The sequence below is a fragment of the Zeus faber genome (assembly GCF_960531495.2).
Source record: "Zeus faber genome assembly, chromosome: 1".
Taxonomy (NCBI): Eukaryota; Metazoa; Chordata; class Actinopteri; order Zeiformes; family Zeidae; genus Zeus; species Zeus faber.
The window spans coordinates 24,564,780-24,586,396 of NC_137193.1; the positions used below are offsets into that span (position 1 = coordinate 24,564,780).

At 45.0% G+C, this 21,617-nt stretch overlaps 1 protein-coding gene across 1 annotated transcript; it reads right to left on the reverse strand.

Annotated features, from left to right (window-relative positions):
* Positions 1-417: 417 nt before the first annotated feature.
* On the reverse strand, positions 418-19,210 carry itgb8 (integrin, beta 8; the record flags this gene model as incomplete). Its single annotated transcript, XM_080017919.1, has 16 exons — positions 418-2,881; positions 4,501-4,664; positions 5,327-5,440; positions 5,840-5,943; positions 6,763-6,985; positions 7,463-7,898; positions 8,665-8,805; positions 11,062-11,154; positions 11,379-11,474; positions 12,139-12,297; positions 13,871-14,036; positions 14,526-14,665; positions 14,982-15,088; positions 15,668-15,839; positions 18,172-18,263; positions 19,117-19,210. 16 exons carry the CDS (start codon positions 19,208-19,210, stop codon positions 2,753-2,755), a joined length of 2,430 nt encoding a protein of 809 aa, XP_079874045.1. The 3' UTR covers positions 418-2,752.
* Positions 19,211-21,617: the final 2,407 nt, after the last annotated feature.

The following is a 21,617-nucleotide window of genomic DNA, read 5'->3' on the forward strand; positions in this document are numbered from 1 at the left end:
CAAAAACGAAAGTATTCAATTTAACTTTGATACCTGCAGACCCCCCCCCCCTCCCCTGCGTGAGTTGATCAGTGGCTTTCGAGGTGCTTGTATTTTGCACCACCTGCCGTTCATTTAGTTTAATACATTATTCTTACCCGCGTTACTAAATTGTATTTAAAGAAAAGAACCGTTGTCACAGTACTCGCACAAAATGCACCATTCTACAGTCTCTATCAGATCAACACAACTTAATATCCGAGGCAATAAAAAAAAAAAAAATACTCTAGATATTTGTTCAATATTTGATTGATTTTACTCACGTCTCATTAGGATTAAGACAGGAACGTTCTGTTACATACGTAATATAGAAAGGCTTGTCAATTAACTACAGGAAAAGGTCTTTAAAAAAAAAACTTGCACATTTTATTTTGGTGAAACAGTCATGCTACACAACTAGCAAAATCACAAAGAAAAGTGCTGTCGCTCCAAAGTCAATGCCCAGTTATAGAGATGATGATTTCCACGCAGATGATCCATCCTCGTGATTGGAGATGGAGGGTGGTCTTCATAAACACCCAACAGTACCCTAGCCACTGTAGCCCACGGCTCAATGACATCTCGCAATACAAAAAATCAGAATAAAACAAACAAACAAACAAACAAACAAACAAGAAAAACAAAGTACAGGAAAATCACAATAAATATTAATTAGTGTTCACAACTTAACAAATTGGAGCAGCTATGTCTGTAAACAAGTTTGTGTTAAATAAAAATTAAGAGACATTATTGAGCAAGGAGTCCTCCAGTGAACAACCATGCAGGTGGCATTGGTATATTATTACTACTACTGATATTATTATTATTATTATTATTAGGCCATGCATACAATGTGTGAATAATACAATTTGGCCCTGGCTTCAGTACCTTTAAGCAACTTGTGTTTATTTTTTGTTATTTTTCTTCAGAGGTAGGTCTTTTTTTATACTGCTCTTAGATTGAACTGTATTGAGCAGATGGAAACATACAATTTATCCCCTGGTTTCAGACCTCTCATGGTCTTTTGCCAATTGCATGCGTGGGTAAATAATATGTTTACAGTATTTCAGTGATTTCAGTGGAATTTTTTTTCCCAGGCTGTTGCCTATCAGTACTTCCCGGTTTCGTGCTGCAGATTTAAGTTGACTTATTGTGTCGATTCCCAATGCCCATGCAGCAGCAGCCCTCACAAGGACGCCCCTTGCCCAAGCTCCTTCCATGTAGGTAAAACACATGAAACCTTCCCCTGCCACGCTTAGACAGGACTCAGTAGTTTTCAGTAGTACAAAGCAAAACAGTTATTTTAGTGCAAATCTAGCCTGATTATTGACAAATGAAAAAACAAAAAGAATGAAAACAATGAATCACGACATAAACATTTTGAGCAAGGCAGTTGATCAACACATCTCATTGTAGGAACAGGAAAATTAATGACGCAAATGGAAGAAAAAGGGTGATTCGTTTGAATAGATTTTTTTGACCAACGTATAAATTAAAAGAAAAACACAGTTCCAAATAATTTCACATATTACTTGTGATTTGTAAAACGTCATTTTCTTCACAATGTGCTTCTATGTTTCAGATGCAAGGCAATTAAGCTGAGGTCAGTCATGTGTTCAGTGTTTCTGGAGAAACCGTGCATTACACTCACTTGGCCACGAGGGGGCACCCTAAGTCAAAATGATATTCAGGTTCAATCAAAGGTAATGCTTTATGGAGTGTGTTATAAGCAGTAAACCAATAACATTCACGGTTATTTAACCAGGAGGACAGGACATACGTCGACCCTCCCATCCTCACACACTTAAGACACACACACACTCACAAGCAGGGCTGGGCGATATGGCCATGATATCATATTGTGATCCTTCTTCACAGTACTAGTGCAGTGCCCGTTAAAAACATGCCTGTTCAGAACATGCTGGGGTCCCCAGCAACACACTTACTGAAGCCTCGCCCCGCAGCTGCACAGAGCAGAGTGGCTCACCGTTCGCTCCTTCACTCAAAGTATATTAATATTATACATGTCACCTGTCCAAATTGCACCAAATTCGACACTGCAGGTCCTTGGGTCCCCAGCAATACAACCACCAAGTGTGAAGTACATCGGATGAACGGTCGTCAAGATAATCGAAGGACATACAGACAGAGATTCCTTCCTTAATAGTTGGATAACGCTATGGTAGGTGATGGGATTTGGATTTCGAATATAAATAACGTTCAGCTTAATACTCACATAAAACTGTATTGTTGGAACACAATGAAGATGTGCACAAAAGCCAAATTGATATAACATCAATTATGATATATTGCCCAGCCCTACACAAGCACACTCACACATGTTGTATGTCAGTGTAGAAGTGTCTGTACGGTAAAAATGTACATTATGACATCCTGTTCAGGCTCCCTGCAGCAGGTGAAGAGAAGAAACAAAAACATTTGGAACAACAGGTGGAGATGTGTGTGCTTTCCATCCTCATCTCCTACTGCTCCAAATACTGGCCATCGCTACAGTCAATGAGAATTTGGTCAACAGAATGCCAGTTCAGAAGATTTGCAAACGTGTTTTTCATGGCACCCACTCAAGTTTGCAGCTCTCCAAAAATCACCTTAATGCAGAGCTGGTCTGAGCCAGCAAGGAGAGGGTTAACGTCAAAGAAGCTGACTGCACATCAAATGGCCTCTTTATCACTGTATTGCTATTTACTTCCTCCCTCCGACCTCCACCCTCACCCTAGCACAGCCAGGTGTCGCCCAGGGGCATCTTGGGAACTTGGATGTTCATTTCCACGGGGCGGTCGGACGGGTGGTCCCTCCTGTATGTCACCGTCTTCTCCGTGGACGTGGGGATGTACGACAGGTCCTGGGGTGGAGACGGATGGATAGAATCAGTCGACTGTTTTATCTTTTTCCACTTTGACTTCATATCTTAGAAAAGGGAACATGCGTTATTAAAAAAAAAAGGATTCTCAAAGTTCAGAGATTTAAATGTGTCGTAAATATTTGGGACCAAGCTCCAGCTGGTCTGACTCAAAATGTTCAACCTGGAGACTTGATGACGGTTGACGAAGACAGTCTACCGATAATGAAACCGAGCTTCTACACCCCGAACAGGCTTCGCAGTCAATGTGAACCGGAATCTCTCCTCGTATCCTCGTAAAATTCCTCTTATTACACTCACATTGACGTTCTCTCTTCCATGCAGTTTGTTCTCAAAGGAACTGTAACACTTAAGAGAGGGATTTGGGAGCCAAGAGGAAATGTAAAACACAGCTGTCACCCTGACGGTGCTGTAGCACGATGAGTGAAATTTCTCCCATTTTTGGCTCGAAGGAAGAGCGCTGAACCGTCTTGCGTTGCTGGAAAAGGGATATTTTATTTCTTTGTCCATTGTTTGAAACCTGGATAAAACAGGCTAAGATGAGAGTTCTTCTTGAGTATGTGAGATGGCTGTAATTAGATGTCGGGCCAACCGAGCAAAGTCATAAATTGAATTCATGGCAAGCTGCCTTTCATTAACGTTTAAGTTATTTAAGCGGACACTCTTAAGGAGTTTGGTTGATGCTGGGGTCAAACCCAAATTTGATCATTGAAATCACTCGGAATCTTTTGTGGAAAATAAACCACCCTACCTTGTGCTTTATTTTAACAACGACGACATCAAAGGAGGTGTTTCCCTTCACCATCAAACAACACATTGAGCCTGAGTGCTTTTTTATGAGCCGACCAACCGGCAACCATTAGATAACATAAGATTGAATTAAGACTTCATTGATCCCAGGGGGGAAATTCAAGTGTTACAGCAGCATGAGGGCCAAGTGTTGAGACGAATGCAGAATGCAGTGCTTTAAACTGCAGTTCAGCTTATGGCCACTAGATGCTGCCTTACAACGACTGAATTGAGGTCAATGGAAAAAGAAGACACTTCTCACTAATCAAACGTCAATCGATCTTTTCCGCAATGTCTCAGTATCTGACTTTATCCAATTTTTATTCAACTTTTGTCTTTGACAGGCCTCCTGTTCTTGGCGGCCGAGGATGAAATAAACCTTTCATCCTCCGACTGTGTGGGGGTTTCACTCGCCTCACCATCGCACACCCAAGACTGCCCAAATATAGAAAGTTCAGTTACATTACATTACATTACACTGCATTTAGCGGACGCTTTTATCCAAAGCGACTTACAATTTTTCACAACACCGACGGACACAGCCATCAGGAGCAATTAGTGGTTAAGCGTCTTGCTCAAGGACGCAAGTGTCTTGCTCAGTCTCAGATTCCTGCCAAGATGGCGGCAAATATAAACCCAGACTCGGGCTTTAAATCATATCTTGGTGCTCTTGAAAACCATTGGTTAGTAAAATAATTTTCAGTATTCTGGAAAGCAGAGCTATTGAGACGTCTTCACCTGGTCTTTACTGTAGGCCTTGGTCCTGGTGCATTTTGGAATATTCTGGAGGTGCCAGTGGATTGGTAGCCTACCTTGCCAGTGGATTGGTAGCCCACGCCTTCAGCAGCACCCCCTGGTGGCCAGCCTCGTCTCTGCATTAGGAGCCTGGACGCAGCCACCACCACCAGCCCACAGAGCACCGTCAGTGCACACACACTCAGGAAGGTTCGTACCAGCCGGCTGCTGGCAACACACTCTGGGGAGAAGAGCACACACACATGCTCACACACTCAGTCATCGGCAGCTGTGTCATTTTGGGGGCTGGATATTTTTCTGTAATAGGTAGTTAGGCAGCGGAGTATCTGCTGGGGTCATGTGCAGATGATGGGCTCATCTCTCAACACAAAGGGCCCAAAGTTCTGCGCTGACATTTCCTAGAAGGGTTACCATGGAGACCTGGCTCCCGTTGCACCCAGTGGGCGTGAACGGGAAGAGAGTGTCCCATTGGGTTAGGAGGGCGGTTTGTTGTGGAAGGGATAGGGGGAGATAGAGGGCGATCACACAATGACTTGTGCTGTTCCAAAAAACAGGGGGAGGCAAGAACGAATTGTAACACTTAGTGAATTTGTGTCTGTGTGTGTGTGTGTGTGTGTGTGTGTGTGTGTCTGTGTGTGTGTGTGTGTGTGTGTGTGTGTGTGTGTGTTTGTGTATAAGCAAGTGAACTTGCAGCTAAGAGGAAATGTAAAATACAGCTGTCACACTGACAGCAAGCTTGCTGACTCAAGTACACCGGGGTGCACTAATGCAACAGTGGTAGCAACGGAACTGACCTGAATTAAGTATGTATGTGTATACATGTATGTGTGTGTGAATGTGTGTGTGTGTGTGTGTGTGTGTGTGTGTTTGTTTATGTCATACCTGGGCGTGTGCTGATGTAGAGCTGTGTTTGTCCGGACTCCAAATTTGTACGGAACCTATAGTGACAACTATCACTATGACGGATATACACACACTCAGTCCATACTTCCCCTGCTAGATGTGGAGAGAGGGAGGGAGAATGGCAAAAAAAGAGAGACAGAGAGAGGGAGAGAGAGGGAGGGAGAGAGAAAGAGAGAGAGAGAGAGAAGAAGGAGTGAGACATTTCCCAATCCAGTCATGCCAAGCGTATAGCCTTAGTGGAAATCCCAATGGGATTATGGGAAACAAAAGAGAGTGGCGTGACCAGTGAAATTGTTCTGTTTTCAGCTCCCGGTTTCTCATCCCGAATAACAAAATCATTTTGACAGGAAGGATAATCAATTAGTGCTTGGGCTTTGAGCCCTTTTCGAAAGGGAAAACAAACATTCCTTCAAGATGAACACATGTTTGTATACACAGTACACAGGGGGTTAGAACGAGGGTCAGTTTATTTTACAGCTAAGCATGTTGTACCTGAAACATAATCAACATAGCCCACCGATGGAGCACATGTTTGATTGCAGTGTTCCACCGCTTCCTTTACCAGGCCGCGAGACAGGTGGCAGTCCACACAACCCCTAAGAGAGAGAGAGAGAGAGAGAGAGAGAGAGAGAGAGAGAGAGTGCGTCATTCCACTATAATAGTATTCAGTCATGCGATTTTAATGTGGAATATACAGGCATGTTATTACGACATTGCTTTTGCATCAACAGAATTGTTTATATGCAGTCTCTGAGCTCACACACACATAAACAAGCAATGAGAACATAGTGCTCCAACATGTACTTAAAGCAGATGGAGGTTTGCAGTTCCTTAGCCACAATAAGTTGAGTAAAGTTGTTTCAATACAATAAAACAAATGGAGCATTTTGAATAAAAAATAATATAACACAAATTGAATAAAAAGTTAAGTAAAAATAAAATAGAAATTGTAAAATATGCACAAATAGATGATAAAAAATACAATACAGAAATATAAAAATATATTTAAATATACAGAATATACAAATGCGATAAATTATATTTGGAAACGATCACTATGTATTGCTATGTATTCATTTTTTTGTTTGGACATGTTTAGACAATAGTCAACTGATTCTTTGCTAAGCCCTGGACCTAAAATGTTGCTGTCCAATCCTACCATGGCAACTGTTGCTATCTGACATATTTTCACGGCTCCATTTCATGAGCCACGTCTTCAACGTAGCCTTCCATGTTTTGCGAACAATTTTCAGCTATTACAGTTCACTTGACTAGATAGCTCCTCTCCCAAAGTTCGATGCCAGGAGCACCAGGGCTTGTTGGAAAGTTTAACAAATTTTGAACAGTCGATAGTAAATAGAGTATTAGTGTAACATACTGCCAGTAACATTGACATAAAGGCAAAGTGTAGTTACCAGTATGATTGACAGGTGCTGTGGCACGTGGGGCATCTCTCACAGAAGCTTCCAGAGAGCTGGGGCGAATCACACACACACTTCCCATACACACACTTGCCACGGCCGCTGCACACCGCGCCGTCGCCGGACCGACAAGCCGGCGTGGTGAGGGGGCATGTGCAGCTCTCCCCAGACCATCCCTCGTCACACACACACACACCCAACACACACACACCCCGACCTGAGAGAGCGAGAGGGGGAGAGAGGACAGGACAGTTTTTTTAACTGACAGAGTATATGTTCAAGATTCAAGATTCAAGAGGTTGTGCGTCTATTTTACTATACTTATGAGGACTGGTCTCATAATGTCCAATTTTGGTTGAGAAATGCACCTGAAACATGGGTCCTCACTGTGATGGCAGTATGAGAATGTGTGTTTGTGTCCTCATAATCTCATAATTAACCTGAGAATTTTGTTCTCATCATTTAGCGTCCTCATAAAAAGGCTTTGATGCTGTTTTAAAATTTCAATTTTTTTTATTAGCAACCGATCTTGATTTTAGAAGTTTTCTCTTTCTGTCCCTATAAACCACCTGTGTGTGTGTGTGTGTGTGTGTGAGTGTGTGTGTGTGTGTGTGTGTGTGTGTGTGGATGTGAGTGTGTGTGTGTTGTGTGTGTGTGTGTGTGTATGTGTGTGTGTGTGTCTGTGTGTCATCACCTCCACATGGCAGTCCCTCCACATAGGGACAGGAGAAGTCATCCATCTCACAGTACTTGCCGTACACTGTCCCCAGCCTGCTCGGCTCGCACACACACCTCCCGCACTCACACACACCCCGACCACTGCAGTCCACGTCGGCCCCGTCGGCCCGACAGGAGGCCGTCCGGTCCGAAATATGATTCTTCATGTCCTTTATATTATATTCCTGAACTGGCTCCCGCACCCGGTCGGTCAGGTCCTGGTTCGCTCCACAGGGCGACTGGTCGCCGTCGCGGCAGTTTCCGGTCAATCCGCAGCGACAGCGGCAGCGAGAGCGAACCCGGACCACGGTAGACTCGTTGTAGCCCAACGGGCGAACGACCACGGTTACATCTTCGTCTTCCTCACCGTCGCCCGGACAGGAGCGCATGCCGATGGTGATGTTGAAGTAGACCTAGAGAGAGGAGAGAAATGCAATCACAAAATTCAAGTTGTGTTTTGATTTCAATATTCAGTAGGTTTTGCTTGATTTTCATCTCTAAGACAGGGATTGACGAGTTTTGTACATAGACACACACATGCACCCCCACCCCCCACACACACAGACACACAAACACACACACACTTTCACACAGGTTCTCAAGACACAAACCTTTAATCAAATCTCAAAAACATTTATTTTCAAAATGTTATTATTAATAAAATAAATGATGATATCAAATGATTACGTTATTATTATTTTCCTCACGTACACACACAATGACACATGCGTTGAGGAGGGCACGTCCATGACAGAGAAAGCGAAGTGATGAAAGCGGTTTAGGAATAATCTTGCCTAAGCATTTGGTATTCAAAGGACCCAAAAAAAAATAAAAAATCTTGTCATGTGATTCCACAATCTCTACCCCTTTTGCTTAATCTTCTCCTCTCCTCCCTCTAGTCGAAAAACCTTGTTTAACAGAGGAACTTTAATCCGGGAAAACAGGAACGGGGGCGTATATATTTAGAAATAGGCCACTTGACACGAACGCGAGTTGATTATATCTGCTCGACGAAGCCACTGACAACAAAGGACTTTTGGTTTATAAAATGTGATTCTTTATGCGCTTTAAAAAAATCGCATGAGTTTATATTATTATAGGGTTCAGCTACAGTGTGTGTGTGTGTGCATGTGTGTGTGTGTGTGTGTGTGTGTGTGTGTGTGCGTGTGTGTTTTTTACCGTCTGGTTCGGCCGCACCCCAGAGCAGCTATGGGCTTTGGCTGTGGAGCCGTCGGGGCAGAGGGGAGAGACGCTCACCCAGAACCTGCTGATGGCATCGTCCTCTACCGACACCGACACCTCCACCTCCGACAATAACCTCTAGACGAAGGGGTCGCAGGGAGAGAGAGAGAGAGAGAGAGAGAGAGAGAGAGAGAGAGAGAGAGAGAGAGAGAGAGAGAAAATGAGGGAGTAGAGGGACTGATTTAACAAAGGAACTCTACTTAGGTGCTTGAAAATGTCAATGCATGAGTGGCCGTATCACAGATTGGGAAGATTGCGTGAATTGAGCGGAGCGGCATACACAGGGTGCCTAAGATTAGCAGCTTAAATCACATAATTAAGCTAAATGGTATAATTTCGCACGTTGGCAGCCTTTCAAGACACCGGATGCAGCTGCCCTCTATTTGGCTCCAGTTCCCATTCAAGTTCCATGACAATATTTCCCGCCAGTGGACTATCCAGTAGACAAGCATTTCCTGTCACCTGTGTCACCTTATGATGACGGTTACATTTTGGTTCAGTAAGGCCGGCTCCCAATACCTACAGCAATTAAAACTAAAAATTCATCACATATAGCTTCGAGAGTCCAAAGAAATGGAGCAGGAGGGGGCGAAATGGAGAAGGACAGGAAAGGGGGACAAAGGAGTGAGACAGAGTAAAAATAAGAGGGAACAGATAAATTAGGGTTGCCACGTATCCCAGAAGGCCCTCATTGTCCTCCTGTCTCTCTGACACACGGGGACTGACGGGGGAGAGAGGAGGTGGCACCAAAAATAGAATCTTTGTATTCATCTGCGATTAGGGCCCATGGTTTCTGTGGTGATCTGATAGCTATTATAATGCCAGCTACTGTTGTGCCTCTGCTGTGTGTGTGTGTGTGTGTGTGTGTGTGTGTGTGTGTGAGTGTGTGTGTGTGTGTGTGTGTGTGTGTGCGTGTGAACCCGGATCTGTGGATTCGGCAGGATTCTTTAAGCAAACAATGGCGTGCTGTGCCTGCGGGAAGATTATAGCCCAGACTGTTGCCAACCCAAGCCTCTCATTCCCACACATGTACACACGCACGCACAGACACACACTCACACGCACGGACACGCACGCACGCACACACACAAACACACACACACACACACACACACACACACACACACACACACACACACACACACACACACACACACACACACACACACACACACGCACGCAAACCCAAAAAGGTCTTACCCCTTACTAACCCCTCCATAACCTTCTGTTTTCAGTGGTTTTCTCTGTCCTTCAACCTTCAACGCCCAAAAACATCCTCCACCATCTCTTCCTCAGAAATGGCTGGAATTCCCCAGAAAGCCTTCAGTAATTTATGAGAAACCGTTTACATGAAATATACTTTTCTAAGTTGTTTCAATCCTTTTGCTCGGATTGTTCAATGAACATAAACTTCTAGGAGCAGGATACTGTATGCTGATGTGTGTTTACAGCACCCGATGTGTCCTTATTTTTTACATTTTACATTATAATGTAAAATATAATAACAACAGGGAAACCCATTGGTAATGGGTTGAAACAAAGAAATGACCTTTTCCCTCCATTGTTGTCTATAAAAAAAATTATATTTTATTTTCATAGCCACAAAAATCACATTGGTGTGATAAGGATGTCCTATTTATAATTTTCCCGGTTAAAAAAGTCACACAGTGAATGAATTCAGCGTTGCAGCTTCAAAATAACTCATTAAAACAATATAATATAATATAATACAATGGTACCTCCAAGATACGAGCGTGGAAATTTGCAGTTGGCGCGTCAGTGGCTAGTCAGCAGTCAGTCAGCGGGCGACCTACATCGTGTGTGCACTTAGTTTGTGGCTTATCGATATTTTTTTCATATTTACTGTGTTTGTGCTGTGTATTTTGTTTATTTTCACCCTTCATGATTTCATAATTTATATGGGGAAAAATTGCTTCGACATACGACTGTTTTAACATACGACCGTTCTTATAGAACGAATTACAGTCGTAAGTCGAGGTACCACTGTATAATATAATATAATATAATATAATATAATATAATATAATATAATATAATATAACATAACATAACATAACATAACATAACATAACATAACATCATATCATATCATATCATATAATAATTAATTCTGTCAGAACAATAACAAAAGCAAGATGAGACTATTGATCCCTGGGGGGATATTCAGGGAAGTGAGAAGCTGCTGTAGCAGGCGGCAATGCCAAGAGGCAGAGTAATACTGAAATACTGAAGGAAGATTGAGGGACATTAAAAAATCTCTGAGTTACAGAAGAAAAGAGTGTTTCCCCCCCGGTCCTGTCCTTTCCCGTGTACCTTGTATGCATCGACCACCAGCTCAATGAGGTTGGGGGCCTGGAAGAGGCCCAGCTTTCCCAGGTACGATCCTGGCAGTAAGCCCGCCAAGTTCTGGAGAGACGCATGGAGGGAAATGAGCAATAAAAAGCACATTACTGTGATAAAACCAAATTTATGTTCTGTCATACAGGTATTTCTGGCAACGGTGAGCGATTTCTACTAATGTCACAAGTCCTGAGGACAAAAGCTGTGTGACATTTGCATCAGAATGTGTGCAATGTGCTTGTGTGTGTCCGCTCATTTGCACAAATATGCATACCTAATAGGGAGATTACCTTATACCACTGGTACTGCTGCTTTTCCACCGCAAAAATAGGGGAAATGTGGTTTTCCAAGAGCTTGTCTGATAACTGGCCCAAACTGGGATGGTCCTGAGAAAAGGAAGACTGAGTGACTCACTGTCTGACTGACCAACAAGCTGTTATGGAGTAACATTATTTAATTCTACAGTAATACTAATGACGAAACACTAAGAACATGTGTGCCGTTTCATGTGTCACACACACGTTCAAAGAACAAATCCCTGAGCTGAAGTTTTATGGACGTGCTGGGGGTGGGGGTGGGGGTGGGGCGGGTTGCATGGCAGTGTATTCGGTCAATGACCCAAGGCTTCATTTACGACACAGCTGTAATATCAGTATGGAAGATTGAACCAAGGAGGAGGGGAAAATGTGACCCTAATAGTGGGTTTGGGTTTCGGATCCATGGAAATAGAAAATCCTGCTAATGGTCCTTTCTCTCTACACCCTGCCCTTTCTCCTCTGCCTGTGCACCAGGGAGGGGGCAGTGAAAAAAGAAAACAACAACCAGGCTCTTCATTTTGACCTCCTGACATTTCTTCTCCGCTATCTGAATGGCTTTAAAAAATGTTTTTGTTCCAGTTAAACCCTTTCTGGCTGCGTGGTGATTCAGTATTCAGTGTTATATATTGTCGCCTTTTGAAACCCGAAAAGGAATGTGTTGTCACACCCCTATCAGCCGCCCAAGGTTAATGTAGTGGTAGCGGAGGAGGATATCATGTGTCGTTCCTCTCACCATCCTGGTGCTCTCCGTGTAGACGTTGTTCTCTAGGTGGCAGAGGCCGTCGTGCGGCCGGACGATGCCCGCCAGCCGGCTGTCCAGCGCCAGGTGAGACGGCTGGTCCGTCATCAGCAGCAGCAGACGCTTCGCCTCTGGTCGCCAACCCACCTCCTCCTGAGGTAGAGCGGGAGAGAGAGAGAGAGACAGAGAGAGAGAGAGAGAGAGAGAGAGAGAGAGAGAGAGAGAGAGACTGAACGATTCAGAAGGTAATTCACATCAGATATAATCAATATAATTATATAATAATATAAAGCAGCATTGCATGAGGCTAAATTCGTTTTTATTTTGGAGAACAGTATAAAGGCGCTTTCATATATTTTTACTGCTTCCCCGGCCAATAAGAGGAGGCCAAAGTTATTTGAATAATACATTCATGCTTCTTGTTTGAATTTTCCAAGACCGTTGTCCACCAAAGCCCTCAACGGCCCATTCAGTCATTCATTCAGACATTTCAACGATCTGAACTACATAATTTCCTGGTAGTGGTGGTGGTGGTGGTGTGTGTGTGTGTGTGTGTGTGTGTGTGTGTGTGTGTGTGTGTGTGTGTGTGTGTGTGTGTGTGTGTCTGTGTGTAAGTTAGGGGGGGGTGTCTTCAGTATAATTGAAAGAACCCAGCAGAGTTGACCACCCTGGTATGCAGTCCACCACTTTATCTCTGAATGGTTCGGTTCTGAAAGGTTAATCATAGGTGTGAGAATAGTATACACACCAACCTATTCAGGGAAGAGGTCGGTATGCATGTGTGCATGTGTGTTTGTCATACTATACTTGTGAGGACCGGTCTCTGAATTGACTATTTTTTGGTTTAGAAGTGCAACAGAAGCATGTGTCCTCACTTACCAGATGTATTTACTTGGACCTGACTTTGATATCAGTACAAGAATGCGTGTGCGTATGTGTGTGTGTGAGAGAGAGAAACTTTGGGAGATCTCAGCAGGCCCGTGTGAGAGGCCTGCCATATTGAGAGACATGTTGTTGGAGGCATGACTACCGCGGTGGATTAATGTTGACTGGTTACTCAGTGCCCCCTGCATGTGCTGACTCATAATCTCTTGGAGAGTCACTGTGTGTGTGTGTGTGTGTGTGTGTGTGTGTGTGTGTGTGTGTGTGTGTGTGTGTGTGTGCGTGTGCATGTGCATGTGTGTGTGTGTGTGTGCGTGCGTGCGTGTGTGTATGTGTGTGTGTGTGTGCGTGCGTGTGTGTCAGTTTGTGTATTCTTCAGTATCTGAGTGTGAGCACAATTTGATTGAGAGGCATAGGTTCACTGTGACATCAGGCAGTTTTGTATGCGAGTACATTTGTATGTGTGTGTGTGCGTGTGTGTGTGTGTGTGTGTCGGTCTGTCTGTCTGTGTGTGTGTTTGTGTGTGTGTGTGTGTGTGTGTGTGTGTGTGTGTGTTAGTGACATACCTCAGGGTTGGTGTCATTGAGTTATAAGATGCCAGTGGCACTAGCCCATGTTGACTCAGCATGCCACCATTCTTTCAGACTATGTGTAGGCTACACTGGCCTGAATGGCCAGAGTTGGGAGCAAAAACTGATACAAAGGTACACACACACACATACACATACGCACGCACGCACGGACGCCCGCACGCACACACACGCACACACACACACACACACACACACACACACACACACACACACACACACACACACACACACACACACACACACACACACACCTGGCAGACGGCAGCTTGCAGCATCGCATCCAGCCCTCCTTCAGGTGTGTCCATGTTGCCTGAGATGCGTTGCCTTTTTACCACGCGGGTGAACTCGCTGATGTTCGCAGTCACGTTTAGAACATGGTGGAAACCGTGGGCTGGTCGACAGCGAACCTCATAGTCACTGGGAAAGGACACACAGACAGAAAAAAGAGACTTAGGCAGTGGTAACAGACAGGGAATGGTTAAAACATACAGCAATGCAGAGCTCCAAAACGTTTTAGGCGGCATCATCAGAAGAAAAAGAATGAGAGCAGCGTGCTTTGAAGTTTTTATAGTCACTCAATAATTGACTAGTTGACACACAGTATGTAGGAGTATTGAGATAAATTGAAAAAAACAAATGAGGAGGATTTTGAGCAACACAGATTAAAATCAGATTCTTTCTAGTTAGATTCTGGATGAAAAACTGAAAGGTGGAGGACAGTTTATGAGGTAGAAGAGGAGAAACAGTGAGGTTGGCATAGCTTCCCAGGAGCAACATCAAACTCCTACAGTCCGTCTCTATATTAAAGATCTAATGTCCACTGACAGTCCCAAATTAACTTATTTTGGATCCTGCTAGTGTGATGATTCTGTCTTTCCATCCAACCGCCAAAATTATCTCCCATACCTGCACGGGTTGCTGATCTTGGATGGGTGCACGTTGATGTAGGGGGAGACGGGTTTGTCCACAAAGGAGCCGAAGCCCAGCCGCAGGTCGGACGAGTGCTCTGTCATCCGATGAGAAAGAGCGACACCCACCGTCTTCAACTGGACCAGAGCGAAAAGGATGCAGGAAGAGATTAAAAAGAAAGAAAAGAGAGGAGCAGTGTAAAGAGACAAGGGTGGAGGGAAAAAGTCATCTCTATGTTTCAACCCGTTTCCAGTGGGTTTCCCTGTTGTTATTGTTTCCATTTGAGTCATTTTCTTCAAGTCCCCCACAGTCTTACGGTGTACCCCTGGGGACCCTAATGGTTCCACTCATCTAGTATTAGCGTACAGTCATCTGTGGTTGGAACCTTCATTACGCAGATGCTTGACATCGAAATTTCCAAAAAGAGAGTCGGGTGATCGTGTGAACGTTCACCTGGTTCAGGTTCTCCTGCATAGATGCCGACACGTCCACCAGGTAGTACAGATCCACAGGGTATCTCTCCAGCTGCTTCACAGCCACGGTGAAACTGGCTTCTGAACCTAGGATTACACACACAAACATAGGCATATGCGGGCGGTTTCGCAGACAGGGTTTAATCTAACTCAGGACTAAACTCATCCTCCTTAAATGAATCCAGATTTAAAAAAATGCCTTTCTGAGACATTGGCTAATTTAAGATGAATAAATTCTATACTAGGGGGTCTTAGACTAAGGGAATGAAGGACTAGTCAGCTCCTTCTGTCTGGCCTTGGTGACGGTTTTTGTCCACATAACCCATTTTCTCTATTGTCAAGGTCGTCATGGAGGCCAACATCCATTCATCTAAAAATAAACCTGCCTCTGGCCAGGTTTCATTTAAGCCTTCATTTAGACCTACAATAGCTAGAATCTTCCTTCTGGAAATCAGATTTTTTAAACCAAGACTAAGTCTGAGACCATTTTAAACCATGACCATTTCAGATAGATTAAAATGTGATTTAGTTTAACATTATGCCTGTATCTGCAAAACCGCCCCAATAAATCCCCAATGAGGACGAATCCACTTTTTCATAAGCAACATCCCATCAGTTGTCGAAAAAAACCAACCAACCTGGACCTTTGTCTCTCTGTCCACCCACCTGGCCTGAGGGTGACGCTGATGTCTTGTGGAGCGACCTGCGGACTGCTGAGCGTGGCGTTGACCTCCACCTTGACCTCCGGCTGCTCCATGTACTCCATGGGGCAGCCCTTCCTCAGCAGGTTGAGAGGCAGGTCGCAGCGCTGGGCGACCCCTGCTCCATCCAGGAAACCCTAGATGTCACACACACAGCGGGGGGTCAAAAGGACAGTAGAGGGACAAAAATGTACATGGTAAAGGACCAAAGGCCAAATTATCAGCTGAGCAGGATCCAGGAAGGCTTGAGGATTTGGAGTTGATTGATAAAGATGACCCCTCATACAACCTCATGGTAATGTTGGAACTATGTTAATAAATCACTTACAATGAATCAAAACTACCAAATATAAAGAGATATAAGTGAACCATTGAATTATGTTCTATCTGGCTATTTTTTATTTTGTTTTGAAAGAACCTTGACTAATTTTGTGCTTTGACACCTGAAAATGAAAGATTCCATATAAATATGATTATATGACTTAAGAAATACATCTGCTGATATGTATGACTTGAAGAAGTAGACAAATGTACATGCAAATAACAGCAATGCGGGGTGTGTGTGTCCAAATGCATTGATATGGGATTATTGAAGAACACATAAATCTATTTGGGAGTGTGTGTGTCATTAGCTGCCTGTTAGCCACGTCATGGTGTGGTCAACAGCCTCTGACAATAGAACACTTTCATGCCTGAGAGCTTAGGAAAAAGCCAGGGAAAGCAAGGGTTTAGATTAGTAACCTTTGATATTCTGTTCTACGAGTGAACATGCGCAGGAATGTACAGTGTGTACAGCGTGGGCTTTATACTGGAAAACCAGCGTAGCAGCACATTGTCATTTGTTTCGAATTTGCTACTGATTCCCGTTCTTGTGCTGATAGAAGGTGTGACCTGTCTGACGTTGAGTTGTGCTGTGTGGATTCCTCAAGGCTTCTTGAGATAGTGGTTGCTTTCTTCCCGGTAAGAGTGTCTTGATGTCAGATGTTATTTTTTAATTTACTTCCAGGGACTTCCTGGGAAACAACCCCCTCTCCCCCAGGCTGGTGCTTACTGGTAATACCACTCAGGTATGTACATGCATGCTTGCCTGCCCAATTGTTAGTGTGTGTGAGTGTGTGTGTGTGTGTGTGTGTGTGTGTGTGTGTGTGTGTGTGTGCGCGCGTGCGTGTGTCTGCATGTGCGTGTGTCTGCGTGTGTGTGAGTGTGTGCCCACTCCCTCAAGGCCGTGGCATCTGATAAGCCCAAAGGTCAGGGTTCATTGGGTGGGAAAGCACCTGAAGTCTTTAAACGCACACATGTTGACAGACCGGTCTAGCGGATGTGGCTTGTTTGTGTGAGTGTGTTGCGTGTGCGTGCATATGTGTTGTGACTGGTGTTTTGTGGCTGGTGGCGCTGGGCAGCTTTACGACTTCTCACAGATCTCACAGACGTTTGATTGTTCAGGGTGGTCACTATACAAAATCACAGGTCCAGGTTAAGGGTTTGGACACACACACACACACACACACACACACACACACACACACACAGTCAAACATGATCATTTTTACACATGGAAAAGCACATAACACACGTGTCGGTTAACATATTCAATTAAGAGACACATCAAAATAGAGTCAATCCTCACAAATGTTGTAACCGTCACATTTGTGAATCAATATTTGTAATGAGTAATACCAACTTTGACAAATAAACATGTATTTCACAAGTACTTGAATATGTTCATGCATTTCAAAATTCTCAAACCAAACTGTGGCCGTGATTTTACACAATGGCCAGTAGAAATGTACAGATTATAAAACCTTAATTGGCGATATCCGATCAGGAAGCTGGCGGAAAATCACTTTAGATGACCGTTATCTACAACTGTGAAAGCCGATATGCGGAGATTTTGTCTCGAAGCTCAAGAAACATAATGACCTTGTTGTGATTCCGCACGCTCGCACACAATGCACACTGAAGGCCGAAGCACGCAGACAGACACCAAACTGCATTGATACAGTAAGTGTGTTCGCGTGAGTGTCTAGACTAACAACATCGATAGAAGAATGGCTTTGTCTCAGCTCTTCATGAGAAAGTGCACAATGCAATCACACACACACACACACACACACACACACACACACACACACACACACACACACACACACACACACACACACACACACACACGAACAGGTCAGAGGGCAAGCCTGCAGTGTGAGCATGAACACACACACACGTTATACACACATCTGTGGATGACATCAAAGTGTTTGTCTCCTATTCTTACTTCTTCTCATTTGGGTTACATAAAAAAATAAATCCCACCTCTCTTTTGTTGTTTATCTGTCCGTCTAATCGCGCCAGAAAGACGTCGACGCCCACACACACACGCGCGCACACACACACACACACACACACACACACACACACACACACACACACACACTCCCACACACACTCCCACACCCTCAAACACTCCTGTACCTCCTGAAAACACCAAGCGCACTGCGGTCCGCGGTGAATACACTCTGTACAAGATGAGACACTAGAAGACCAGCACACACTGTCACCTGAAGAGAAAAGAAGGGAAGGGTAAGGAAGAGAAGAGAGGAGAAGGAGGAGAGAAGTTAATCCGTGATTAGAATTGTGAGAGATTGTGTGTGAAACCCCGTTGAAATGAGGAGGTAAAACCTCACTTTGTACGCTCAGTAACAAACGGACATATGAGTGCGTTGCACTCGGGCACTTGGGACAATGGATGGGAATGTGGGAACAGGTGCTTCAGTTTGGAAGTCGTGGAGACACACACACACACGAAAACAGATGACAGAACATTGGCAGTGAAACAAATGAAGTTTTACATAGTCAATTCTAATTTCCCAGAGCCTTTTCAGGAGAGCGACGTCAGATGACCTCAATGACCCAAATACATGATATCCGTTATTTGAATAAAAGAGAGACAAACAGACTCTTGAATCTTGAATCTGGAATATGAGGGCACTTGGGACAATGGATGGGAGTGTGGGAACAGGTGCTTCAGTTTGGAAGTAGTGGACACACACACACGCACACACACACACACACACACACACACACACAAAGTGACGGGAGATTGGTACTGAAACAAATCACGTTTTATCTAATTAATTCTAATTTCCCAGAGCCTTTTCAAAGGAATTTAGGACAGAGAAGGAGAGCGACATCAGATGACCCCATTAGACCCAAATACGTGATATCCAATATTTTAATTCAGTAGAGCTGTTGTCAAGGTATTATCATCATCACCATTCGAACCTGTGGGGAAATGTTATTAACCGGCATGCGGCGATTTCCGAATCCATTGTTCGGCATGGGAGACGGGGGATATTTCAAATGAAATAACGCCTCACAGGACGCAATGAAAGTTGCATAAGATGCTCGCCCCCTTACCCGAGCGGGAGGCTCCGGCGTAGGCAGCGGCCAGCAGCAAGCAGAGCAACCCGGGGTGCAGAGGCGAGTGACCGCATGGCAGCCGGGGAGTCATAGCCACACCGGGAGGCGGGAGCGGGGAGACGCGGCGGAGCGATCCGCTGCTAAAGACGCTGTGCTGCGGGGGAGCGCGCCACGGAGCCGCCGGGCATAGCCGCACGGATCCAGCCACTGGAGCCTGTTCAACCCCGAATAGCCCCTTTAATCCCGAGGAGCCGAGGCGTTCCCATCCCGGGAAATCAGCTTAGCTGCGGAGGTCCGCGGAGCGCGAGAGAAAGTGAAAACGAGCAGGAACTCCCTCCATCCCTCCATCCCTCCATCACTCCACCTCGTCGCAGGTGTCCGCTGCGGTTGTGGGGACTCAGTTATCTACGTCCACACGAGCGTGTACGGCGCCAAACTTCCACATGCATGTCTGTTTATTGCTCATTCCTTACGAGAGGAGCACCCTGGCCGACTGCACTGACTCAGAGCAGCGTCATAGCAACGCACTTTGGGAGAGGAGGGAGAGGGGGGCGGTTACTATAAGGCAGGGCCATCCTACTGCATAGTGTTGGGGGGGGGTCTTGATTTTCACCAAGTCACATTAAAATTCATCATGCAATTTTCATTGTTGAGCGCGTAGCTGCAGTTGTAAAACAAAGAGAAATAAAATGGGGGGAAAAAAAACACCTTAGTGTACAGTATTCTTCAAATGTTCTGCATCAATTTCCCCCCCCAAACAGCTGAAAATTAACTAATACATTGTCTAGATAACACTCTCCGAGTTGTTATCTGCCTCTGCATAATCACATGGTTGTCAGCGCTGCAGTTATTTTCTTAAATGAATGTCACTACAGTTCTTTGCTAACTTTCAAAATGTATTAACACGTGGGCCACATTTGGTCCACGGAGCGCCAGTTGAATAGTTACTGCTGTAAGGAGTCGGGGAGGGATGCATTCCAAATGAACCACGGCCATGACTTGGAGACTTGTGTTTATGTTGCTTCTTTGGAGTACTATTTTACACTGCTGTGTGCTGTGGGTGGACCAGAACGTGGGGGGTGGTAGGGGGGGGGGCCATGGGCCATGGGTAATAAAAACAGAGATTTTGGACGGGCAGGTCCGGTACTAAAGCGGTGGCGGTGTTTTGGGGGTCCATTGTGCGGAGAGATTCCAACGACATGGAGTAACCTCACATCGCCGGCTGCACAGCTGAACAGGAGCCAAGGACTTACGGAACGACTCAACACTTGAGCTGGAGCAAACTAGGAATTTTGCAAGAATAAGTGATAGAATAGACGGCCATCTTTGGCAGTTCCATGCTATAGCCACACTCATGGGCGGTTCGGAAAATATGAAATGGGCATGTTTTTCTTGGCGTCTCGCCTAAACAGTGATTGTCAGCTTGCCAATAGCCACAATAAATAGATTGTGCAGTATGTGCAAACAAGGCCCTTATGTGTGACCTCCATCTCACGCAGCCAAGCCGGCTATGTTCCCACTTTCATTCACATTATTTTTAAGTGGAATTTCTGTGCGCCCCAGACCAAGCTCCTCTAACAGTCACACTCAATTAAGCCAATGATTCATTGCAAGCACCATACCATACTATATCGTAGAACTAACGTGCGTGTGTGTGCTTGTGTGTACATTTATGCATGCGTCAATATGTCTTTGCATGGGTGCGCAGCATGCTTGCACACACACTCGCCTTTGTGTGAAAAAGGCAGACTGCAGCTTCATCCCGGCCAGGTCTCATCCTGGGTGGGGGCTGGGGGTTGCGCTGACAGTGTGTCCGTGTCTCCGCTCCGCACACAAGACACTTGGTAATGGACTTCAACGTAAACATCCCCGCGCCCCCGTCAATACTGGCCAGCGTCAGGCGCTCAGTGACAGCTGTCAGAAAATCACCTTTGTTTCTATACTGACACAAAACACTCCCCCCAACCCCACCCTCCACTCCCCGATAACAAACACACACACACACACACACACACACACACACACACACACACACACACACACACACACACACACACACACACACACACACACACACACACACACACACTCGCACACAAACACAGAGGCCTCCGTCCAGCCCCCACTCCCATCTTCCCTTTTCCACTGTGTTTGTCTTAGCAGTCGGCTGGGCTTCCATCACGCTGGTCTGCTCTCATCACAGTCTAACTGGACACACCAGCACACACACACACACACACACACACACACACACACGCGCGCACACACACACACAAACACACACACGGTCAGACACATGCCCATACCGCATGCCCCCCTTTGACATGTCTGATTCAACTCCAACGCAGAACGTCCGTCTTTGTTTTGATTGGGGGATGACCTCATGGTCAGAGGTGAGCTATTGGCTGCGAGTCCCGTCTCTTGTGCCACAGCGACAGGTCAACATGCGCTTCGGCTTCCATTAAATGATTCCTATTGTCAGTATTTTAGTTATTAGG